The sequence below is a fragment of the Berghia stephanieae genome, chromosome 6, assembly GCF_034508935.2.
Source record: "Berghia stephanieae isolate SIO BIC M18660-M18661 chromosome 6, UCSD_Bste_1.3, whole genome shotgun sequence".
NCBI classification, from domain to species: domain Eukaryota; kingdom Metazoa; phylum Mollusca; class Gastropoda; order Nudibranchia; family Aeolidiidae; genus Berghia; species Berghia stephanieae.
In genome coordinates, this window is record NC_088365.1 from 33,178,716 (window position 1) to 33,206,305 (window position 27,590).

Below are 27,590 nucleotides of genomic sequence, written 5' to 3' on the forward strand. Positions count from 1 at the left end.
AACATGTTGCTGTTTGGATGGGAGGGACCCTTTGTAAAGCGTTTCGAGCATGTTTAGTGGATACTGCGCTATATTAATATATACATTTAAAAAAGCTCAAGTCAAGTGTCTGCATGATCTCCTATTTGAACAAATTCCTCTTTGTCTTACCTTTTCTTGGATGCTCTAATTGTAATGCTAGAACTTTTTACTACCCTATTTTCTTCCTTTTTACTGGCGCTGATATGACCTAAATGTGTTGCAAGCGCCGTAAAATCCTTAAAAACAAAAACAAACAACAATACAACGTGTTGACTCCATAAAATACCTTGGAGTCCATCTCAATAAGAAACTAAAGTGGCAAACCCATATAGAACATATCACAGCAAAGGCAAGTAGGATGCTGAGGTTTCTCAAAAAGAACAAAAACCAATGCCCACGAAGAATTAAGTAAATCCAAGGCGTACACAGCACGTATCAGGCCAATGTTAGAATATGCCAGAGCAGAGACAAGATTCAAATATGTAGTACTAATAGCCAAGATTGCAACCGGATGCAAATCCAGAGACCCGGGTTGTGTGACAAATTCCCTCAAGTCACTTGAATGGAAACCATTGAAAAACCGGTGGAATATATCCCGAATTGTTACCTTTCACAAACACATCAAAGACCCAAATTCATCCATCATCATTCCAAACTACATTAAAAATTAAAAGCAAATCAGATAGGTACGCTACACGTAGATACAATGTTTCAAATCATCGTCTACTATGTAAATGTCGCTGATCACAATAGTACCTACACCATTTACAAGAACAGGCACAAACACAGCTTTTCCCCCACGAACAATAAATGACTGGAATATCCTGCCACCGGACACAACGAATGTTGAATGCTTGGAAACTTTCAAAACAGTTTTGAATGCATTTGCTCGTCAAAGTAATGTGACTGTTCCTGCTTTGATTGAACTGTAACTGAACATTTGCAGTGATGGGAGAAGGAGCGGAGCGGTTGTTTCTTTCTTTTCTATCTCTCATTTAAGTTATAATTTCTTTCTCTTGTTTTTTTTTTTTTTGTTTAATTTTTTTCTCTCGAAAGACATTGAAATAAGTTTTTGATGAAGTTATCCAGTAGTTCTCCTCCTCCTCCATTACCTCCACCTCCTCGTCCACCTTAGCCTCTAATGGTTGTTCTTCGTCTGTACATAATATTATTTGTCATATGATCCTCCTTCCAACGTTCCAACTAAACAAGCCAAACGCCCTTTTAAAAACGCAAAAGTTAAGAATTTGATGGCAAATAAAAAATAAAAATTAAGAGTTTGATAGCGTATTTAAAACGGCCTGGAGCAAGCTTACCAATTTTGCGTTTTTAATTCCAAAGACTTGGCATTTTGATAAAGACACGAGATTTAATTGAGTCAGCACTTTTTTTTAAAAAAAATCTTTTTACATTTTTTAAAGAATCACTGAATTACCCTTATATTATGGACACATTAACATTAATAACAAATTATAACCTCTGAACTGGTAAGAAGAGGTTATTAAAAAAAAAAAAAAAGAATCAAGACACTACTCATGGAATGGGATAAGAAAATTAAGATTTATTTACATTTTAAAGCGCGTTTTAACAGAAAAAGTGATACTTGGAAAAGTTTGGCATTTTTTTTCAGGCCGTTTAGCCGTTCCCTTAATCTGACAAGTAACCTAGGACTTCATATATATAGATGTCGCTGCAAGTAACCGTCCAATCAGGGGAGATCACCGGACAGCTGATTGGGCTGACTGTTGACAACAGATTAATGAGTCTGTGTCACAGACTACTAGGAGCAGATCAGACAACAGCCACTTTTTCGTGGCTAATCGCCGCCATCGTACTTAACCCTCTCGTGTTCAGATTCTTTATGGGGGAGTAGACAATGAGTTTCCTATATGACCATGTCAATCATGTAGACATCCTTTGATGATATAAGCCTACCATTTGATGTCTGCAGTCGCCTTTTCGTTTTCTACGGTCACTCATGGCTAAACTCCACCCAGAAGCGATTTCATAGGTCCGCCCATCACCACATTTCAAACTTTTGTTCTCGTGAGTTCTTAAGTTGTTTGATCGAAGAACGATTGGCTATTGAGAATCTTGACCCTTCGGCGATTGGTCGTTCTGACAGCACACGTGTGAACAGCCGTCAACAATGAACTGAATCATCGTTGAAACACTAGAAGACGCTCATGGCATAGTTGCTTCACAATCACCACGTTGCTGAATATATTATCCAGGTTCGGTTGATAGGTAAAAAAGCCAAATTATGTTCTAGTTACATTTGAAACAAACAAAGTATATCACTGATCTCGTCTCATTGAGATATAAAGAATGATATAAAAATCAAGAAAATCGGTCGATAAATAAACAAGTTGCTAAAAAAAAGCTAAAATAAACAAAAGCAATTTTTAAAATCAAATTTATTCATAAAACAGTTGGTTTTCAGTTGATTTTTCTGAAATAAGGACCGTTTTTCTTCTTTTTTCAAGCTGATTTCAACAATGTGACTTTCAAATTCCTCAGAATTATATTTTTTACTTTTAGGCCTACTCAAAAAGGTGTTATATTCCTTGCGTAACGATAGCGTAATACATCGACGGTGAGAAGCGTCTTTGTTTCGGCCAGCTGGATAGATAGCCCGTGATTGGTCGAAGACTTTGAGACGCTTGATTCACAAGTCTACACGAATGGACGGTGGCGGTAGATCAAAGAGGTGTACCAACTTTATTTACCAACTACTTTTCTTAGTGCTAAAATTACAAAGTAATAATTTCGCATCAGAAAAAATAACTCTGAAGTTCCTATCTTCTCTTTATTACAATAAAATTGATAACACGAATGACAAAATAGTAATAGTAAATAATGAATTTATATAGCGCCTAAACATCCACGTTAATCGTGCTCTGCGGCGCTTTACATAATAAAAATAAAAATGTTTAAAAACAACAAAATTAAAAATCACGACACTACATGATACATAATAAGCATGCATACAAAAAACAAAATCAAAGCAACATCTATTTTATGAAAAATAAGCCTCGCGGAACAACTCAGTCTTCGGACATTTTCTGAAAGATGATAAATTTTCACAGGACTTTGTCCGAGGACTAAATGCGTTCCATAGGCGTGGAGCTATGAATGAAAAGGCTTTTTCACTGAAAGTGGATTTTTAGGTGGTAACTTTTAGAAGTTGGGGCTGGGATGATCTTAAATTTCGAGTGGGTTCATATTTTTTAATCAGTTCCTGCAAATATTCAGGTGCCAATCCATCCAGACATCTAAAAACATAGCACAATATTTTAAATTCTATGCTATACTTCACAGGAAGTCAGTGCAATTCCTGGAGAACTGGTGTTATATGATCTCTTTTTTTTTTCGTTAATTTTATAAGTCTAGCCGCTTTATTTTGATTTTTTTTTTGTAGTTGATGAATTAATCTACTGTGACAGCAAAGGGTCTAGAGATGAATGTTCAAAAGACGAAGGTAATGGTCATGTCAAAGAAGCCTGAAAAAACCGCAAAAGTCCAAATTAATAATCAAAACATCGAACAAGTAGATTATTTTAAATATCTTGGACAGACAATGACCAACGACGGAAAGAATGAGCTGGAAGTGAAAAACAGGATTGCTATAGCTAAGTCGAGGTTCAGCCAACTGAATAACATTTTAACTTCGCAACAAACGCAGATGAAAACAAGAATAAGAATACTCAAATGTTATGTCCACTCAGCACTTCTCTACGGCTCAGAAACATGGACCTTGAACAAACAAATAGAGAAAAGAATTGAGGCCTTTGAAATGTGGACTATCCGTCGCCTTGGAAAAATCAGTTGGAAAGAAAAGAAAACAAATCAAGAAGTCTGTGACATCCTTGATATCAGACCGACCCTAATGAAAGTAATAAAAACAAGAAAACTAAGGTATTTTGGACACATAAGACGCCATCAAACTGTCAACAAGGACATTCTTGAGGGTAGAGTTGAGGGGAAAAGAGGAAGAGGCAGGCCAGCAAGAACTTGGATAGATGATGTGAGGACATGGACAGGATTGTCGGCAGCCGAATGCAGTCAGCAAGCCGTCAACAGGGAAGATTGGCGTGTCATTTCAAGTCGACCTCAACCAAGGAAGGCCGCAACCCATGAGATGACACTGGAAGAAGAAGAAGACTGCCAATGAGAAGGGAATTGCAATAATCTAATCTTCTAGTAATAAACGAATCGCCCCACAAATAAGGGAGTTATAAATTATTCATGTAAACAAGCCCCCCCCCCCTCCTCTCTCTTTTGTCTATTTGTCGATGTACGTTTGATTTCTATTGCTACCATTGTTATTAATATAAACCCGATCAATGGAGCCAAGTCTAAAATGTACAAGTAAAAGTTTATCATGATAAACCTGGCCTTTTTCTATTTTCCATCCACAAATCAAGGTCAATCGAGCTCAGTCAAAGTCATTCAAATAGAGATAAAATCGCACAGCGTCCCTGGTTACATAAAAAAGAAAATGGCGGCGCTCGACCTCTCACTAGCTACTTTTGATGACGTTTTCTTACCTGTTGTCATATCTAGTCCTGTGTTATCTATGGTCTGTGCTGCTGACAGTGTCACTTTGGATGCCAGATTGGCCATTTGGAAGGAGAATCATGTTTCTACCATTAATCTTTCTGTCTTCTTCTTCTTTTTTTTTTTAAATATTAAGCTTAAATTATTCTTTATGACAGTAATGTTTTACCTAGTCTAGAATATTTTTGTTCGCTAAAACTGATTGGCTTTTCAAGGGGATCAAAGTGTTTGTATTGTTTGGTCCTAGGACATCATAGTAGACTCTGGTTTGGTCACGCCAGGTTGCATATTTGGTCTCTTTTGAAGTCGAAATTGGTTGTGAGAACTTTGGCTATCTGGCAGCCGGGAGTGTCACCCACAGCTGCGGCCCCTTCAGTTGTTAGTGTTAGTGACAGTGACAGTGACAAATTAATGTCGTTGAACTGAACTCATTCATTACTCCTTGCAAAGTATTTTCACTTCAAGGATTATATACAAGGCGAACCAATTAAATTCAGATCAAATTTAATTTTCTTTATAAACTGACAGTGCATGCACACTTAGGGTTTGGAGGAAGAAAAAAAAATAGAATAAAAAAAAGTCCACCAAAAGGCCAAAAAAGGTGAGAAATCAGCAACATTTCAGTCATTCATTGAATCGAGTCGATGACAATTTTAAATATTATTTTAAATTATGGAGGCTTTTATCTATCCTACCTCAGGATAAAAAAAAATATTTTTGCAAATGCGCCTAAGCTGAACTATTATGTCTGTAAAATTAGAATAGAGGCCCAAACCCAAGCCCAAGGCATTGTCCAAAAGTAGACCTGCATTTATATCTCATTTCGGCTTCGGTTTCTATTTCCTCATTTACACTGAATCACAGACATCTCTAAGGCTAGGCACATTTCGAATATTTTATCTTTTTTAAAATACAATTTTCGAGATACTGTAGGAATGGAGGTGATTTTAATACGCCATGCTAAATTGATTCAAATGCTTTTTTTTTATTATACGGAAATGGTCTTCTCTCATGTCGTATATGGCAGGAGAAATTCCAAATGAATGCTTCCACTACTAGCCCGCCTACTGGTAAAGTGAACAACATGAATTTTGTCTACAAATTCAAATTAAATAAGGTCTTTATTTTGTGAGGTTTTGTTATAATGCCCTTAGAACGAAAGTGCGATTTTAACTTTTGCCATTTATTTGCTTCTACTTCAATAATGAGGGTCTTAGTCTTAGTAATTTCTGGATACTGCCAGAGCTCGATAGTTCTGGCTTAAATAATATAACTTACCTTTTTTCAAGGTAAGATATAGAGGGGAGGACTTCCGTAGTTTTACAGCACTTTATTATCTTACTTAATCTTTTAGCCATTATGGACTTTCAATTAGTTGCAATGTCCCATACATATATTACTATTTAAGATAAATTTCCTTATTATAAGTGGTGTGATTTTTCTAATTTCAAAAACAATTTGCTGAATCTTTTGTCCAATGTTTCCCATCAGTTTCATAGCACACCTAAAGAGGGGATTAAAAAAAATAAATTAAATTTCCATCATCTTGCTGAACCAGACGTAATGCTGATTTCAGCTAGTTGGTGACATTTGGGTTTATCAGATTTGTAAATCAGTGTACAGTGGCTGATATAAAATTATACATATATGCTGACCTTACCTTAGACCTTAGTTCCTCCCGTGTCTTTGACACATTGGGCCATTCAGATTCGCCATTCTTCCCTATCCTGTGCTGTCATGTGTGCCTCATCCCATGTCAGCTATGCAGTTTTAAGGTCAACAGTCATTTTCCATGTTGTCTTTGGTCGTCCTTGTTTTCGTCTGTTGTTATCCTTTTTCCATTCAAATGCTTTTTTAGGGAAATGGTCTTCTCTCAAGCGGAGATCGTGTCCTAGCCAGTTACAACTGTCGTATATGGTGACAACTATTAAATTGAATTGAAAACTAATTTCAGAACACCAGAATGGGTTCAGTACAAGAACAAGAGCAATCTGAAGGTTCTTTTACAAACGACAGAGGACATAAAATATTCTGTAAATATTGGAGCAAGCATAAGTTCAACCCAGACTCTGGACAGAAACCAAGGTAAGGATGTATTATTTTTTAAAAATTTAAAAATATGAGCATTGTCAGGATCTGTTGTGGCCCGGACAGTAGCATCACAGTCACAGCTGCAATGTTTTGAGTTGAAATTCTCATCTCAATAATAGCATTTTCCATCAAAGGGCTTCACAAAGTGAGAGAGGGAATGGCGATACATCTCTCAAGCGCATAATGGACGGTGTCCCTGTTTTGAGTCAAATTAAGTCCTGGCAACCCTTGTACTTAGCTTCCCTGACTTCGGACAGGCTGCGCATACGAGATAGAAGTTGGTTTTGATGAATTCAATCGCTCTAGGGGTAGGCGACATAGGCTCCTTGAAAAGGAGAGAAGTTGCCAGGCTCCTTTACCTGCAAGAGGAGACACTGGGTGGCAATGAATCGACTTCGGTCGAGAACCTGCCTATTGGCATCATCTCTTCATCAGTGGGGACTTGCCACCTGTCCAACATGTAACCGTTGTGGTCAGAGCCCGAAACCACAGACCATCTAGTTGAGCATTGCTTTGTGATGAAGCTTCCAGGTGGGTTCGCGATGGCACACGAGTGCGGCGATGAGTTTGCAGCCGGGATAGATCATCATAACATAGTAGTGTGACACCATTAGAAGCTGCTGCCGATGGGGAATGCCTCTTTCGAAATAACTCAAACTTTGCTGTTCCATATAACTTCAGATTTATTCACGGAGGCAACATTATACACACTGTAACTGAATGTTCTGATATAAAATAGTTTTGTCTGGATTTGATTTTTGTTTGATTATATCTTTTGTTTCTTCTGTGCCAGAAGCGAAACAAGATGACAATGACCATCTCGCATGTAGTGCATTGATGAACAAAACTAGTGGGGTTGCTTGCTATCTAGATGGACTGGTTACTTTATAAACAAAAGGCGGTAGAAAACCATGGGTTGGGGACCACAGCATGTCATTAGAGTATAGCCACTGCTTAAAAGTCTTGATGCTCTCACTTAATGAGAATTCCAAACTAATGGTCCAGCTTTGTGAAAGATCATATTGCCAAGTTTTTTGTTGTTTTTGGAACCTGTAATTGTTGTCTCTCTAACTCTCCCGAGTTGGGGTATAAGGTGTGATTTAATCTTGAATGTAATCAGGTTGTTGTGAATATAGAGCATTGTAACTTAAGAATAGTGCGGAGCGGTCCCAAGCATGTTTAGGACCGCCAGTTCTACGGTCCCTGGGAAATGTGAACCGCAAGGACCGGTTCGAACCGGTTCGTTTTCGACATTGGCCAATCACAAGGCGTCCTTGGGACCATCATACGATAGGAACCGGTCCTGCAGTAGATGGCTGTCGAACCGCTAAGTGTAAGTGAGAGCGGAGAAGGCGTGTTGCCTCAAAACATGAAAATAGTGCTATAACACTATCCATTAAGCATGTGTTTGTGTGTGCGTGTGTGTGTGTGTCTGCGAAGATTGATGGAGCGGGTCTGGTCAATGTTAGGGAGTGAAAGGAAAAGGGATTGTTAATATTTTGTGTCTGTGACATGCTGGACCAAAAGTATGGGAAGTGGGAAGAGTTTGTTTTGATTTTTCAAATTATTTTGGGGGGGGGGGGGGGTTGTCGCCATTCCTTTTTTCTCTTTTCGTGCGGCTATGCGGTCTTGTGGTATGACACTCGCTTTCGGATCGGAAGGTCCTGGGTTCGAGCCTCGCTCGGCGCCTAGTTTAGTCCTTGAAAGACTCTTTACTCACATCCTATCACCGTACTCAGGTGTAAAATGAGTACCTGGTCGTCAACATTGTTTTCTCTGTCTGAAAAAATTGTAACATCGCCTAACAGGCGTCATGTCTCGTTCTACATGTTACGTGTTGCTATTAGTCAGGGACCCGTTGTAAAGCGCTTTGAGCACATTTAGTGGATATTGTGCTATATAAAAGCTCACGTTTTTTGTTTCTTTTTTAATAAAAAAATAATTCTATCTTTAGGTAGGACGCTGTCTATCCCAAAGTACTTTTCGCCAGATCTAACAAACCCATTTACCCATTCACTGCTGAATAGACAGAGATCAGAAGAAAAAAAAGCTCGACTGCACCCGGGATCAATCTCTGGCCCCTTGCGTGTAAAGAGAGTGCTCTATCAACTGAGCTATCGGGCCCCCCAAATAATCTAATGGTGGTTTTTAAAAATACAGACATTATAATTGTTATTTTTGAAGAAATCTATAGTATGTGAAACTTGTATCATTTGATTAGTTAAAACACCAAACGAAATAAAAATATTATTGTATCATCAAATGACAACAATGCGATAGAAAGGAGTGGTGACAACAGATAGCCAAAAGAAAAAAATCGGACCAGCTAGGTTCGAAACACACACAAACACAAACATACACACAAACACACATCTTATAGTAGTCACATTCATTTCAAAGAATAACCCATTAGAGAAGAGGGGTGATGTCGTCAAAATAGATCATTGTCATTGCGATCATTTGTGTGTAGTAAATTAGGAAATTTACCCCGAGTAATGGATTCGTCCAAGGCGTCCCGCTGCCCCTCTTACCCCAGCACACACACAAGAGGGCGTATGTGCAAGAGAGGGTTGGTGCGATTAAGTGGGATGGGTGGTTAGGCGAACGACCTAGGCAAAATAGCTGGGACCGTTCAAATAGAAAGATCAGAAGTGAACCGCCAGCGGTTTTTCAGCTTGGGACCAGTACTCCGGTCCCAGCTAATGAACCGTGGGACCGGTCCTCAGCGCGGCACTACTTAAGAAGGCAATTTTGTTTTCTATTCTAGCTCAAACGATGTGGCTAATTTGATATTGATACTCATACTCGAACAGCACAACTCAGAGATTCTTTAAAAAATTTTGAGATGGGTTAATGGCTTTCCCCCAATAAGTATGGTACAATACATTATTGATTTTAGATAATGTTCCTGAAATGGCAATTTTGTTTTTATCATTGTTATATCAATCTATGACTCAGGCGCAGCAGCATTCAATATCATGTGAGATCAAATAAATGCTGGTCAGGATATCAGAGGTCTACAGATGTATCTCTTCAGCATGTGATATTTCACTCTATGGGACTTGATGGCACATCGAATAAGCAATCGGTACAAAATATAGAGCACTGGACCAAGAGTCATAACTTGGGGGACACCAAAATTCAATGGCATAACAATAGATTACTTGCCGTCAATAAAAACAGATTGTTTTCTATATGACTTAAACCATTATTACAATCAATCCTGTCTGTAGTTTGGTTGAAATCAATATATTTCTTCAATCATGAAGCAGTGCTACCTAGATCTATTTGTTTGTCTTAAAAAAAGAGTATATTGACAATTACAAGCCAGCATAATAAACTGTTACTCTCATGCAACGAATTTTTATTTCTAGTAAAAACACCCCTGTAGTATTATCCAGCCTCTCCTTCTAATCGCACTATTTTTCCACTGAACAGATAGAGTATCATGTCTTTTATTGAGTCCTCTTGAAAATTCAAATTGAGAAATTAGGGAGCGGGCACTGCTATGAGATATAGATCTGAAAAAGTGTGCATGAAACAATGCCAGACGAAGCAAGAAAAAAGTACAAGAAAAAAAAAAATCCCAAAAAGTCAGTCTTCCGTGACTGTGGATTGAATTTCAGACCTTGTGAATACTGGTTTAACATGCTGCCATTACACCACAGAGGTTATACAATAGTTAGGACGATTTTAATGCCAATTTTCTTCACATGGGTATGCATTTTACAGTGTGAAACTTCGCTTACATCACAGGACCCAAACAATGAACATGTATTTTTCTTTCTTGCTTTGTCTAGCACTGTTTTATACACAGTTTTTCTTGAAAATTCAGACCATTTGAATCAAAATTTGGTTCATGGGGGCACGCAAAAGAATGTTTAGAATGAAATCACATATCTTACAAATGTAAACAAGTTCATCCAGACTGCATTGCACAATACCCTTCAACAATTTTATCCCCTCGAGCTAGTGTATAGCATCTATCAGATAACTGTTATTCAGCGACTCTGATTATGAATGCACCTTATCTCATGATTTCAGTGTATTACACAAAAAATCATTGATACCCCAACAAATGTATTTGATATTGACTCTGTTACACTTAATATGCTATGAAGTGGTCAGGAAGGGAAAGTGTTGTCACTTTTTTGGTGGGGCTTGGGGTTTACCTTACAATCGAGGAAAAACATTTATAATACCAATAAAGAAAACAAAACAAAAGCAAATAATTCTTAAGCTATTAAAAACATAGTTGGGAAATCCAATTTAGAATTTGATGGGTAAGCTTTAATTTTTCAATGATTTTTTTTCAATGTTGTCCTACTTACTTCAAGCAGATTTTATTCAGAAGGCTATTTTGTAGCTCCCTATGGCATAAGATAACATTCCTTGACAAAGTGGGGAGGATCCCAAACATGGTGTTCTAACAAGATTTCTTTTTATACCAAAATATTTAAAAAGTCTTTTTAGGCCTTGCTTCATTCAGACCTGTCAAATACAGATTGCATCAGTATACACAGATTTAAAAGAAAATTTAAATTATTTTTTTTTTATTGGGGTGTGAAGTGGTCAAAATTGGCCAAATTCGGATTTTTTTTTCTCCAGATTTTGATTTTTAAAGTTTAATTTGTTCTTTACTCAGAAATTGGTATATCTCTAGATGTTTGTGATGTGCCTTTTATCTCCTCAGAGCTTTACTGTTTGTCACCCATGGATTATCAGAACATTGTTTACCTTATACAGAACTGGCAGAGCTGTTGACAGAAAAAGGCTTTTATGTTTTTTCTCATGATCACCGTAAGTTTATTTCTCTTTAGATCACTAATACCAGTTACAATGCAATTATCAATAAGACAAATTCTCTTAACTATAATATTTCAAGCAATCCATGACCTTAAGTGAGGGTTAGTGTAGTAAAAATGGGGCTTAAAGGCAATCGTTCAAAATTTTCCTCCTTTTTCACTTTTGTAACCACTGTTACAATGGCGTCTTAACGTTGAGTGTGTTTTGATGTTTAAAAAACTTGCTAAAGGTCTGAAACAGGAATACAACAAGAAATGGCTCCAATTATCACCAAATGCGAGGGAAATATATATTTAGGAAAGATCCGATTCTCATAAATTTTGCACTTTTAATTTTCAAGATGGTCACCAGCTGAAGTGGTACACTTCTCCAATCTCTCCTTGACCTTAAGTCCTTCAAATTAGATGTTGTGTTTAGCCTGAAGGTCTTAAAACTTCATTGTCCAAATGCTTTTCTTTGAGGTTTTTCCTTTATGTAAGGAACATGAAATCTGATGGATTAGGTAGGCAACTATTGACACTGGCACGATGAGTCAGTGCATTGTCCTGCAAAATCATAACTGCATTTAGAAGCGCCCCTGGATTCTTTGTAGCGGACTCGTGCTTCAATTCAGGAGATGTTTTTTTTGTGAGTCATATTTCCCAGTCATTACTTTATTCTTTTGAAGATATTGTGCGGCTGTATGGTCATGTGTTAAATAACACTGCTTCCAGATCAGAAGGTCCTGGGTTTGAGCCTCACTCGGCGCATAGTTGAGTCTTTGGAAATGCTCTTTACTCTCATTCTCTCAATGTAATCAGGTGTAAAATGAGTACCTTGCCATTAACAGCATTGTCTCTGTCGGAGAAAAAGAAAAATTGCCTAACAGGCATCATGTCTCATTCTACACGTTATGTGTTGCAGTTGGTCAGGGACCCTTTGTAAAGTGCTTTGAGGACGTTTAGTGGATATTGTGCTATACATGTTCAATATTTTATTATTATTTTATTTTTTTATATTCAGACAAAATTAAATGAAGATTTCCATGTGCCAAAAATAAAACAAAAACGGAATAATGAGTATTACCTTTACCACTGACCGGCTCATCTTTGCCTTCACAGATTTTCCATTGCTTTAAGTGGCATTTCATCTCTGGATTATATAGATAAAGCCATGTTTCATCCACTTTCACCTATCTATCAAAAACGTTTTTTTTTTCACAAATGCTAGGAGAATTTGCAACAGTGATTTATTCCCTCTTTCATTTTAATCCTTTTGACAATTTTGCATTTTTTGTTTCTTGTGTGCTTTGGTGTGCAGTAACATAAAATGTGAGCATCAAAAGTTTCCAATTTTAATTATGAGAAATTGATAACCCTTTCCTGAAAATGTCGTGCGAACCAAACTATTCCTGCATGGTTAGGTCAATTCATATTTGATCAACCCTCGTACATGAAAATGGCATCTTTTGCATAATGTGTGACCTTTGGGTGATATGCCTTGAACATTGTGGAGAAGATTTTCCCTCCTTTTTTTTTGTTTCATATTGTTTCTCTGAAACAAAACCATTTGACACAGTTCATTGGAAAAACATCTACTCTTTAATCAAGTAGCATTGGATAACCTGCCGTTACCCCAATCCTGTTTATATAACTTTAATCATCAAATTTTTTTCTTTCAGAGGGTCATGGACAGAGTGAAGGGGACCGCATTTACATTGCAGATTTACGACATTACACTGCTGATATCTTCAAACACATTGACTCAGTAAAGAAGGAATACCCTGATCTACCTGTGTTTGTTCTTGGCCATTCCATGGTGTGTATGTTTGTTTATTGTTCTTACAGTTTAAAAGTAATTTAATAATGAGTTCAAAATGATGAAAGTGGAGTGCATATCTTTAGATTGCTAATTGAAAGTTTATAAATGGTTTCGTTTGGTTTTGGGGGGGGGGGGGGGTGTCCTGAAAACTCATTTACTAGACAATTTGAGTCTCAAATAAAGGAATTAGTTCTGATCTAGGGTAGAGGTGAGGTATTTCCTACTGTACGTGTCTGTCTAGCCAGCAGTAATTTGGTATTTGATGGATATGACAAATTGACCAGCACTCCACCTATAGGTTACAAGCAATTGTTTCTGTTAGTTAAAGGACAGAAACAGGGATGAGCTCGAGTTTCATGTGCTCTTAAAGATGTTTAAATATTTGCTTTCACAGCATGTCACACACTGTTCAATATTTATTCATTAAAATGTTTTACAGAACTAGCTCAAATTAGGAATTGAGCTATAGCAAATATGTAAAGCCTCATATTTTCGCCATGTTAATTTACTCGGGTCTTGTTTTAAAAGCTTAATCATTAATTATTTTTTTTTGCATGATACAGATTTCTCAAAATGCTTACAATTTTGAATTCTTTACATTTTAAAACAATTGAGTAACGCAGATTGTCTGAATAAACTTTCTATGACATTGGTTTGGTTGGTTATAGGGTGGAAGAAACTTTAAGAACTTTTCTTTGATTAAAGGTCTTTTTTTTTTAAGCTAATGGTGATGAGAATAAATTGTTTATAATATTTACGCCTTTTATTTCTTCTGTTTCCATAGGGTGGTGCAATCACAGTTCTGTCGGCCTTGGACAAACCTGATTATTTCAAAGGTGTTGGACTGATTGACCCTGTGGTCACACCTGATCCAGATTCTGCTGGACCCATCAGGGTTGGTATTTATTGATTTAAATTATCATTTATGACGTTGAACACACAAAAAGGGTTTGAACTTCAACTGCTAGCTACTTGATTCATATCATATAAAACGGTTCTATTTACTCTTGAGCAAATCTATATTCTAACCTAAAAGCAATATATATATATATATATGTATATATATTATATATATATATATATATATATATATATATATATATATATATATATATATATATATCTTCTTCTAGGTTCCATGCCTGGTCCAGGCTTCGGATACTGCATGAATTATCTCTCTCCATTCCTCCCTGTCTCTTGCTTTTTCAAACAGCTCTTGGATTGTTAGGTTGGTGAAGCCCTTCAGTTGGTCTATGAGTGTTTTTCTTTGTCTCCCCCGGGCGCGTTTACCAGGTATTTTTCCACAACTTGCCAGGTATTCATTCTTATCTTTCCTGCTAAGCAATTGCCTCCCCAAGCTGTTATACAAAATGACAAAACACTTTCGATTACTGGTCTATAAAATAATGTGCAGAGGGTTTTATCTATTCTAAACTGAGAGAGTTTTGATAAAAAATATGTACGTCTGCCAAGGATTACTATACTGGAAAGGATTGACATGTTCAATCTTCAGCCCCCGCTAGTGGGGGCCATTGGTTGGGTAACGATTTCAAGCAAAACTACTACTTTTCTGCCTTGGTACAATTTCCTAGAATGCACAATAATTGATTCTGTTCTTATAATTTCGGTACTTTATAAGAAATTGGTTAATTGGCGACCATAAGTTTTAAATAATATTTCTTATGTCTTGAATGATATGAAAATATATAAAATGTAGTGAACTTTCAACAATTTTACTGGAAAGTATGAACTATTTTTTATGACGCCCTCTTACAAATTGAGTGATTGGGTTTGTTTTCATTTTTTAAAATCGAAAGTACGAATCTGCTTTCAATTGCTTTTAATAACTAGATAGATAGATCTATGGCTAATTTATCGAACCAGAATCTTTGAAAAGTGGTAAGTACCAATAATAATTGCGTAATAATTATTATTTAAGAAATGTTTAGAATTAGCATCTGGCTGTAGTTCCTGCAGACGATAGATAGACCCGTTGTCGTGCTTGCTCTGTCGAGTCGCACAGATTCAGATATGGTGATCAGACTGACATCCTGATTCGGATTTGTTTCTTATTTTATTATGGCTTGTGGCTTTATATTTATATCTTTTTTTTTCTATATGGTTAACTGATAAATATTGACTTTATTGTATTAGTCTAGTGTATGTCTAGAGGGCCCTTTGCTCGTCACGTCAACTTCACAACTTGAACTTGAACAGTTGCTAGATAGATAGTAGATAGTCATCATTGCTATTGCTAGATAGCTAGACTAGAATAGTTAGTGGGTCTGATATTACCATATATGATGGAACTTGGACTCTGAATATATAGTTATGCCCATTACATGGATCTGGTGTTGCTGATATGACTGTCAATCGTATGGGACTAGTACTCTGAATATATAGTTTTGCCTCATTGATCAAAATGATCTGAGTCTGAGATTTACTGTTACAACAGTTACACTCACCCAACTCAATCACTCTAATTATCTCTGTGACTATGGGAGGGAATTATGGATCCATTGACTGAAAGGATTGTACTAGTAGTCTGAATATATAGTTTTGTCTCAATGATCTGAGAAGTAACTCTATTAATTTACTCTTGACTACATGGAAGGGAACTATGGATCTGATTCTGATGCTACTCATTGACTGTAAGGAATGAACTATAGTATAGTAGTCAGATTTTTAATGAATGGCGCATGTTTTTCTAGTTTTTCTCAGATGTCCTTCTATCAAAAGTTGTAAAACTTTGTGTCAACCTCCGAATCAATTTCTATTAACTGAATAAACATTTTGGCCCGTATTGTGATGCCATATCACAAAAAAGATTTCTTCTTCACGACCTATAAAAATCTACTTTAAAACCCCTGTCATAAAATTAGAGATTTTACTCTGCTAAAAATGTAAACATTTTCGCACCACAAAGTAAGATGAATTCATCGTTTTTCAAAATAATCTTGTGACACGGTAGTTCTGGCTAGTGGTTATGAGTTCATATCATACTATTTTCCGAATAAAAGCAACACACATTAACTGTTATAAAGTAACAACTAATGTAGTTTGCATCCCATTTTGACTTTGTAATTTATTGCTTTTTATTTACATCACGTCACAATTACCGAAGACTGATATGAATCTCTAGCTTTAACTCATTTGAACTAGTGATTAAATACTCAAAATTGTCAAATTAACAATGAACGTTTATATTTAACTTTGAAAAATTGTATCTATGCATGAACGTTTCACACAGCATTTTAAGTTTTCTTTTAAACCTATAAGCTCTTAAACAATACAATATGATACGGAATCTCTATCGGTTCCTCTCTCGTAAGGCTGCGAAAAGAAGTCCTCTTTATCTATCGATAAGTCATTAATTAAAGAGGACAGCTATGGAATTGGAATTTCACAATCAACCCTCAGTTTTGCATGTTATTGTTGTTGAACACAATCACATATTTGTGGAAACATTGTATCATAAATTGATGAATTTCTACTTTTGACTGGTCTACATTAAATTTATGTAATCCTCTTTGGCATAAAGAACAAGCTATTTCTCAAAAATTTGAACTCAAAATAATGTTGGAAGCGCATAATGTTCACTTTCATTTGTATTCATCAATAACGTATATTGATTATTATAAAATGTAAACATGTCTGTCGTTCCTTCATAATCGGATTCTGTACGAACATCATATAAGTTTCAATTAACCGAACATTCCATTTTAACAAATTCTTTCAAAATGGATAAGCGGAAAATCATATTTTTGACACTATAATCATATTTAGATTCCAATACTTACTAGTTATCGATTTTAATATAGCTATAATAAGTGAAATTCTTTCCTATTGTTTTAAAATTCGTGAAAAAATATATTTTACTAGGACAAAATGATCCAGAGGTTCATACAAATTTTTGCAGCTGTACATTGTGAACAGCTGAGAAAAAGAAGACAAAGGTGCGCCCCTTATTAAAAATCCGACTATTGTATCCCTTAGTAGATATTTTGGTATTCATCTTTTTCTTGGGATCATCCTCCGCAGATTACCTCCCTTTGTTGATATTTTACATCTCCTTTCCCCTTCATCTAATTGTTCACCTTCATCTTCATCATCATTTTACATGTACATTCATTAATCAAGCTTCTAAAGAAATCATCCTGAATCAATCACTATAAGGTCAGTTTTTAGAATATCTAACTACTCATCCTTTCCGTTTCTTGGCTACTCTTATTCACTGCTGATAATAACAATCATTAAATATTTTTTTGGACCCAGAATTCACAATCACTCTCTAAAAAGGTAGATCTTGCCATATAATAATGCCCCTGCTGTTATTTTGATGTAAATTTTCTCTATTTTTTGTTGGCCCCCACTAGCGTTGCCTGAAGATTCCATATGATTGTCCTTTCAGTATAGTTGTCTGCACATCTTATGCCTAATTATTTTCAAGTGTTCATCCCACTTGAGCCTGTCATCAATCGTTACACCAAGGTATTTGTAGTGAGGAACTCGCTGGACGAATTGGTCCTTTAATTTTAACGGTTCTATCGATTCCTTCACTCTCCTAAAGTCAATCACTAGCTCCTTTGTCTTGCATATGTTAAGCTCTAGGTGGTGGGCATCACACCAAGACACAAATCTATCAATTTCTTGCCTATAAGCCACTTTGTTGCCATTTGTTATGAGGCCTTGAAGAGCGGTGTCATCTGCAAACTTTATTAAAGGTACACTCAGGTTTTGACTTCTACAGTCATTCGTGTATATTGTGAATAATACAGGGGACAATACACAACCTTGAGGAGCACCAGTATTTGTAGTTATACAGGAAGATATGTTTTGTCCTAATTGAACATATTGTGCTCTCTCCGTAAGAAATTCGAGCACCCAAGCAATTATATACTTGTTTAAATTCAGACTAGTCAATTTTTGAACAACCAACTGAGGTTGCATTGTATTGAATGCTGAAGAAAAATCTGCAATAGCTCTTAGCGTGATCTAGATACCTGTAGATGTTGTTTGTAAACAGCAGAATGGCATCCTCTACGCCACGTCCTGATTTGTAAGCAAATTGATGACTATCACTCAATGGCATAAACTGGTTCCTAATTTTAACAAGAACAAGTTTTTCTAAAGATTTCATGACTATTGAAGTCAGTGCAACAGGTCTGAGATCGTTCATAGATTCAAGTTTTTCTTTTTTTGGAACAGGAATAATTTTTGAAGTTTTTCAAATTTCAGGGATCGAAACGCATTGGAGGGACCAGTTAAAAATATGTGTATAAATGGGGAAAAGCTGATGGGCACATCCTTTTAATAATTTTCCTTTCAATCCATCCGGCCCAGCAGCCTTCCTCTCGTTTAGTTTCGAAAATACGAATTTCATTTCTTCTTCACTGACCTCAATAGTCATTTCATCTTCCAGAGCCCTGTCTAATTTATGTTTTTCATTTTCAATATCAAATTTGTTTGCTGTGTCGAAACATGAATAAAATTTATTTAGAGTTTCAATTTCGATATCTTCTGATATAATCGTGGGCTTTGGATTATAATTAACAGCAGTTTTAAGCCCCCACCACGTGTCCCGTATATCCCCAGCAGAAAAGCATTTTTCAATTTTATTTTTGTACTTGTATCTACAACTAGATATTACTCTCTCTCTTTATCTCTTTTTGTTTTGTTTTCAGATCTTTTTTGTTTCCACAAGTAAAGAGAGTTTTCTTTTGGTTCAATAAAAGTTTTAGATCTTTTGTTATCCAAGGCTTGTTGTTAGGATAATATTTTATTTCTTTTTTACAACACACTAGCTGTTCACAGAATTTTAAATACTCACTCACACAGTCATTCAGCTCATCCACACTATCACATGATTCGATAAAAAAGCTCTTTGAGGTTTTTATGAAAGGCGTTATTGAAATATTATTATTATTATTATTATTATTATTATTATTATTATTATTATTATTATTATTATTATTATATTATTATTATTACTATTTATATTATTATTTATATTATTGTAAGCGGGGATCTTGATAGTTCCATTGGTAGAGCACTCACTTCACATGCAAAGGGACTAAGATTGATCCCGAGTGCAGTCGAGATTTTTTTTTCCAACCCCTCAGTTCACCCAGCAGTAAAGAGGTATCTAGGTCTATTAGATCTGCAGAAAGTACTTTGCGATAGACTAGCATCCTATCCAAAGCAAAGCAAGTAATTGCTATTGTCCATTTCACACTATAGAAACCAGGATAAACTCTGGCTCCATGGGCCTTATGGCACTGAATTAATACTTTTTAAAACTATGTTCAGTCCACTTCGGATAATCGCAACACCTTGGGATCAGCAAAAATGTTGCGATTAACCAAAATTGAGTTTCCTGTCCATGATTGCAACATTTTACAAATATATGGTGAAGAGTTTCAACTCTTCAATTTTAAGATGTAAACGTTACTAGTATGTTGCCCTTTTGAGGCCATGCATTTAGTCTCTTCTTACCCTTAATTTCCATTTTCAGCATGAGATATTCACTTGCAAAATGGATTTATTGTTTAATAACGATGCTTTGCTCATTAAATACCATTTTAATTCAAGCATTTTGAGTGCACTGAGTTTCCCATATTTATAACAGGGTCAGTTAAAATCTCGATTGCATCAGGAATCGAGATCGGCTCTTTTGAAGAGTGAAGCAAGTGCCCCAACTGTCTGAGGTATCAGGACCTCCAAAACCATTTTTGCTTTCATTATGGCACTTACACAATTAAGAGTATATGTTGACAATAGTTGGTGTTAAACACCCATAGAAAGGCAATAATTCTAAAGTTAAAAGTAGAAATAAAATAAAATTGAAGCTTTTGTTAGTCCAATTAATCAGAAGCTCATATTTTGTAGTTTACTGCTTTTTTCAACATTTTTCAACTTATTTTAAAGTCATGATTTTTGTTATCTTTCGGCAATACAGCCTGTATTTTTTGAGCAACAGAATATTTATTGAAATCTCTCAATTAGGCAGTGGTTAGTGAAAATACTAGATTAATTTTTAATTCAGAAATACTTTATATACAAAGACAACATAAACGGTATAAAATTGTGATAAGGGGCACATGAAAATATAAATACATCCAATGGCTTCGACACATCATTCCTATATATTTTGACAAATAATGATTTTTTGCTATGGTTGACTCACATTAATGGTAAGGAAATTAATAGATAAAATAAAAGCATATCAAAAGCTGGGGGAAGTAAAAAACAACTCTGCTTATCACTACACCATCAACTTGCCTATTCTAGCTCTTGATTGAGAATGTCTTTTTTCCATTTCCTCACTTAGATTTTCATTGGGAAAATGTTTGCTCGCTTGTTTCCCAGTATGCCAGTGATGTGGATGAAGATGTCCGACATGAGTCATGATAAAGAAATGGTATGTTGATGATAGATGACGCCTTGATGTTAGTTGTTTTATAATTAATTTTTGGGCGTAAGATTTTACATTGAATGTTTTTCTATACTGGGAAAATAACAAAGAAAACTTTATTTGTAAATTTAAGTGTCGCCTTTTATCTGTTTTATTTATTGGTTATTTATTGTAAATGGCGTAAAAGAACAGGAGTGACAATAAGCCAACTTTTGATTGAATTAAATATTTCTGTATATTCCTCTGTTTTTGTTTCATTTTTTGTTGCTTTTAAATAAAACTCTCTTTTCGATTACTTTCAGTGCCAAAAACTTGAAGACGACCCTCTTAATTATCATGGAGGTCTTAAAGCCAAGTGAGTGGTTTTATTTTTTAAATTTTTTTAAAACTTTTTTAAAAATTGCTTTATCTTTTTTCCTAATTATAGTCTATTTGATGATGTTGGTTTAACTAGGGCAATAGCAGTTTCCAATAGTTTCACTAAATCACACTACCCAATTCATAAATTCTTTTTCATCGCAAAACCTTCAGCTGCGGCACCAACAATGAGTGTAAGTAGGTGAAGGCACCAGATCCTTCTTCACAGAGTTGCTGCTGTTAAACAGGTCCTGGATTGTTAGCTGCCATCCAATGTTTCCTCTTATTAGTACAGAATCTTGGAAGCCTCTCTCAGTTCAGGAAAAGATGTGACCGCCCCAAGGAAGCTTGTCATTCCAAGTCTATTGTCATCTCTTAATTGCATTCCTTTTCTATATAGCCAGAGTAGTTAAGTGCAACTTGTACAACTTCGTTTATTGTCTCTTATACAGTATTCCTTCTATCTTTTGTTGGGGGGGGGGGGGGGTGTTGATAGCATGCTTGACTCTATGTACTTATTTGCGGAGTTTGAGGTCAACCTTCTTACCTGCTTCTACCCCAAATAGGGGTGCAGTGCTCTGCTGCAGAATGATAGTATCATGGCAGATGTCCTAAGGAGTGCTTGATCTGCTCCTTAAGTAGACCATACCAAGTTCTTCAGAAGACTGTTGCATTTCTCTATCAAAGCTTATTAGGAGGAGCCTTATAAAATGTGCACCTCATGTAACAGTGTTGTCGCTGTCCAAAATAAATTATAATAGGGCCCTCACAAATGCTTTGTTTCGTCTTACATTACAAATGTTACTATTGGCTTGATATTTCTAAAGCGCTTTGATCACATCGAGTAGAAATTGACTAGACAAGTAAAACCTCCCGCGTTTGATGTCATCCAACTTTGCAGCTTCTACCACCATTCCTCTTATTCTTGCAGTGAAGATTCTCTAATTTGTCTTGTGTCTTTTCTATGATGTTTGATAGCTCTGCCTGTGATGTTAATATGATTCTGGATAATGTGCCATGGAAAATCTCAATTTAAATTGATTTTTTTTTTGATGATGTTATGATGAAGAAACCTCCAAAGAAGACTAATATCTTTTCTTCTTATATCTCCTTTTGTGAACAGAACTGGTCTAAGCATTTTGAATGCTGCGAATGAAATTGAATCTAAACTGGAAAGTATAAAGTGGCCATTTCTTGTCATTCATGGTAAACAGGACAAAGTGGTCACACCGAGAGGCTCCAAAAATTTGTATGAAAAGGCCTCCAGTCAGGACAAAACTTTGGTAGTAAGTTTAGAGCTATTATGGATTTTCTTTGTTGATGTAAAAACCCATTTATCCTTTACCACTTAATGAGACAAAGAGAAATATAATTTTTTAAAAGACCTTATGTCAGCAATGCAGATGTATATCAACATAAGCTGACAAAGTGTAACTGAATAATAAGATAAGGATGAAGTATTCAACATTTGTTTGAATGCCGAAATATTTGCAATGAAAATTGGCTCTATGTCTCTGAAGGACTACTTATACTACAATAATATTTTTAAAGATAATGACTATTGATTTATTATTATTATTATTATTATTTTTATTATTAGTGCGGCTATGTGGCCTTGTGATATGACACTCGATTTCTGATCGGAAGATCCTGTATTCGAGCCTCGCAAGATGCACAGTTAAGTCCTTAAAAAAGGCTCTTTATTCACATTCTCTCACCGTACTATATCCGAAAAATTTTTTTTTATCATTGTAATATCACCTAACAGGCGTCATGTCCCATCCTGTTAAGTGTTGCTGTTGGCCAGGGACCCCTTGTAAAGTGCTTTGCGCACATTTAGTGGATATTGCTCTATATAAAAACTCAATTTTTAAAATGTTTATTATTATTATTATTATTTATTATTATTATTATTATTATTATTATTATTATTATTATTATTATTATTATTATTTATTATTGTTATTATTATTATTATTATTATTATTATTATTATTATTACTATTGTTGTTGTTGTTGGTTTGTTTTTAATATTAACATTATTGCTATTATTCTAAATTGAACAGGAGATGGATGACTGCTTTCATCAGCCACATAAAGAGCTGGAGCCTGTGAAGTCAAAAACACTTGACACAATCGTAGATTGGTTTGACAAACATGCAAAATAGGCAATGCTATCTTCCAACAATTCTCACAAATAACTGGAAAATTGTGGGCTTTTTTATTTTTTATTGTATGGACAATCGTGTCCAAATTATTTTTTAAAAAGAGGTTTGATTATTCAATTACAATATAACAAAGAAGTCCTGAACCAAGCCCTAGATTAACAGACTTTTAAATAAGATTGCAATTTTTAAATAAGATTGCAAAGACAGTTTTTTATTTCTCCACACTGTTAACTGCCATTTACATATGAAAATAATAGGATCCTTAATTTTATGCAATGCTTTAGTGCAAAATCGCCATTGCTCTTGCTCTGAAAACAGAAGGTGTTATTCTATTGTGACACACTATTAAATCCAAATACAGTCCACTCCGGATAATCGCAACTTGGTTAATTGCAACATTTCCCAAGAAATTGAATTAATTCTATATAAAAGTCACTTGTTAATTGCAACAAACTTCAGTTAATTGCAAAAATTTTCGCCCTCAAAAAGTGGCAAATTCAAGAAATCAATCAAACAAAATATGATTAAATTTCACCATGGATTTTCTTGTGACAGGTTAAAGAATCGAGAGTGAACAGGATTTAATGCTACAGTTGTGTGTCACCACTCTGTTAGAGACATATGAATGCGAGAGTTTTCAGTATGGGTTTGTGATGTCATCTATGGCCATTAAATAGGAGGCGAGGGGGCTGGGCATAGTCTTGACAACAGGTAGACAATGACAGTTGTAAAGAGGGACTGAGTGATATCCTTTGTTTTAGGATTGACAACTCTGCATTGTGACCAACGAGTTTGATGAGAGCTTACTGTCTCTCATCACGGCAAATCTCTTTGACTTTTACAAATGTTGAGAACAAAAGAGTGAAAGTTCATCCAATCTGAATAAGATGACAAGTTGCATCAAAGCTGCTTTTGCTTGCCAAAATTTATACAGGGCTGCCAAAAGGTTTTTATTTCAAACATATTGCTCAGTGTCTGGTGGACTAAGAACAATGTTTCCAACAACTGGTTAGAGTTACCATAGTTGTGTAAAATGTTGCAATAGTGGACATGAAACTCAACTTTGGTTAATTGTAAATTCAGTTAATCACAACATTTCCGCTGATCCCAAGGTGTTGCGATTATCCGGAGTGGACTAGTTGTAAATTTTTAATTGATTTTTACCATTCCTCTGATTAATTTAACTATCAGCAGATATTCTTTGTACAGAATTTTATATATTTCAAAAAGATGCCTACACGATATTTTTATTTTTTGTTTGGGGCTATTTGAGATTTGCATCTCTGAAGAGTTGGAAATTGTATGAATGATTTTAAAAAACTTTTGATAGTTTTCGATTTAGTGATACGCAATTTTTTGTCCGAAAGTTAAATATCAAAAATTGGTATTTCTCTATTGATTTTACTCGGGAAAGGTTTGACTGCTATAGGATGAATATCTTTATTCAATTGTGATTTTCATCTACTGACTAGGATCACTATCATTCCTTTGTTTTTATTGTGTTATATCAAGGCAGAGTTCCACAATTTGAGATGGTTATTATGTCTAAGGTAATACTGTGCACAATGAGAAATATTTTTAACCCAGGGATATTAGAGTTTTGAAATTGGAAAAATATTTTATGGCTAATATGTAGAGTATTTTTAAAATATTTTTTTTTACTTGAGTTGCATTTTAATTTGTGAGTCTGTAAGTTTTAGATTTACAAAACTCTGTAAAGATCACGTTTGATAATATATACTTGTATTTTCCTCTTTTTTATAAAGTTTAATATTGTCTTTATATTTTATTGATGTAATATGCCAAGTTAGCAATTATACTAATTAACAAATATTGCTCACAATTTACATTTTCTTTATCCCATATATTATGCAAAGAAACAGTATTATAAAACTATCATCGGGGTGTCATTGATCTAATCGATATCTCTGTTAGGTTCTATTATAGTTTTGGATGTACTTTGCAAGCATTTGAGCATATCCCTCACAGTGGGAACCTTTGCTTGTGCCTGGATGGTCCTTTTACTTTTAGGTAATGTCAAAATAGGCACATTGATTTGTCATGGAATCTTCTGTTCCCTATTTGAACCAGTCCCCTTTGTCTTACTTTTCTTAGTGCTTTAACTTCAAATCTAAATCATTTCCCTGGGTTGGGTTCCTGACCTCCCATAGTGGGCAAGGAGGCACTTACCGTGTCTTCTATCCCCCTAGACCTGATTTCCAACATGCTCTCTGTCTTTGTCTTTGAATAAGATTACTTGGTTTTGTCCTGGCCCTAGCCGGATACCCTGGCTGGGAGGGAAACAGTCAAATGGATAGCGTTTTGGAAGATGTTTTTTTCCTTATAAATCATCTCTCTGGACATATGATTTGTAAACATTTGAGTGTATTCCTCTTAGTCTTAGTGGGATCTTGTGCTGGTGTCTGGATGAGACTTATAGATGATCTCAAACCATGAATCCGGGTGGGGTTCCTTACCTCCCATTGTGGGCCGGGAGGCACTTACTGTGTCTTTTATCCACCTATATCTGTTTTCCAACATGCTTTCTGTCTTTGTCTTGAATGAGATTACTTGGTTTTGTCCAGGCCCTGACCGGATATCCTAGCTGGGAGGGAAACAGTCAAATGTATAGTTAGAGTTTTGGGAGATGATATTTTTTGTCATGTTAAAATTCTCTCTGTTATACACTGTATTGGCTTGTTTACATATTATATATGATTTGTAAACATTTGAGTGTATCCCTCTTAGTTGGGACCTAGGCTTGTGTCTGGATGAGACTTTTAGGTGATCTCAAACTAAGTACTTTGATAGTGTGCTCTTGGAATCTACATCTGTTTCCTATTTGAACATATTCCCCCTTGTCTTACCTTACCTGTTCTTGTGTGCTTTGATTGTAATTATAGAACTTTTTACTATCCTTCCTTTTTACTGGCGCTGATATGACCTTAATGTGTTGCAAGCGCCCTAAAACACTTAAAAACAGAAACATCAAACTATGTACCCTGATAGTGTGTATACTCTTAGAATCTACATCTGTTCTCTATTTGTACCATTCCAGTTTGTCTTACTTTTTCTTCAAGTCCTTTTAATTGTACATCTAGAATGTTTTCACTATACAAATTTCTTCCTTTTTACTTGCGCTGATATGACCTAAATGTGTTGCAAGCGCTGTAAAACCCTTATAAACAAAACAAACATAAAACCTTTCCCTCATCATCTTACTTTTTGTTGGCGCTGAAATGACCTAAAAAATGTATTTAAAATTGAGCTTTTTAATAGTGCAATATCCACTGAATATGCTCAAAGCGCTTTACAAAGGGTTCTCGACCAACAGCAACACGCAACATACAGAACGAGACATGACGCATGTTAGGCGAAAATACTATTTTTTCCTGACATAATTGTTATTGTTATTTTTGTTTGGAAAAAGCATCTAGATGTATAAAAATGATGTTTTTACCTTCTACCTCATAATATATTTGATCCATTGAGGTTTTAGAAAGTCAGAGAAAAACCAATGCAATATGAATATTAGAAAGATCATTTTTTATTTTTATGTTCTATAAGGTTTTTAAAATTTTAACCCAGAATCACCTTGCATAAGATTAAGTAATTTTCTTTTCAGACTTTAATTTTTATTGTTTAGGACCAAATTAATATTGCCTGATTATTAAAGGATACACAGATTTATCGCTGTTACTGTGTTGATTGTCATGTGATTATTTCAAGAATCTCCTTTTATTCCAGTATTTATTGTATATGTGTGCTTGCCTGTTTTGTGCATGTATGTGAGTGTATGAGCGCAAATACATGTCTTGCCACTATAATTTTCAATTATATATTTGTACATTTTAAAATTTATAATGTGCTATCTAACATTTGTATATTGCATAATACAGATTATATTTTCATTCCAAAAAATGATTTTCTTTTATATTTCTTTTCCTTAACCGCAAGATGGGCAGGTCACTGTTGTTTTGTTTACTTTCATCCCTACATTGTTTTCTCCTTTTCATGCTTTCTTTGGGTTGGGTCTCCCTCCTGACTTAGCATGGTGGGTGGAGAGGTCACTTATGCTGTGTCATACATGCCGAATCTTACGAATTTTTCGTAAATTTACGAATTTTAGACAAATTTCATGGCCAAATACTAAATTTTATGGAAAATTACGAATTTTTAATTCTTAGTAATACTTAATAATAATAATAATAATAATAATAATAATAATAATAATAATAATAATAATAATAATAATAATAATAATAATAATAATAATAATAAGAAGAAGAAGAAGAAGAAGAAGAACTACTACTACTACTACTACTACTACTACTACTACTACTACTACTACTACTACTACTACTACTACTACT

The 27,590-nt window shown here is 35.2% G+C and overlaps 1 protein-coding gene across 1 annotated transcript; it reads left to right on the plus strand.

The window, feature by feature from the left end:
- Positions 1 to 4,882: 4,882 nt before the first annotated feature.
- On the plus strand, positions 4,883 to 26,901 carry LOC144974905 (monoglyceride lipase-like). The gene is made up of 9 exons (XM_078918378.1): positions 4,883 to 5,182; positions 6,536 to 6,666; positions 11,366 to 11,472; positions 13,139 to 13,275; positions 14,063 to 14,173; positions 20,609 to 20,698; positions 20,995 to 21,047; positions 22,173 to 22,335; positions 23,116 to 26,901. Exons 2-9 carry the CDS (start codon positions 6,545 to 6,547, stop codon positions 23,215 to 23,217), a joined length of 885 nt encoding a protein of 294 aa, XP_078774504.1. The 5' UTR covers positions 4,883 to 5,182; positions 6,536 to 6,544; the 3' UTR covers positions 23,218 to 26,901.
- Positions 26,902 to 27,590: the final 689 nt, after the last annotated feature.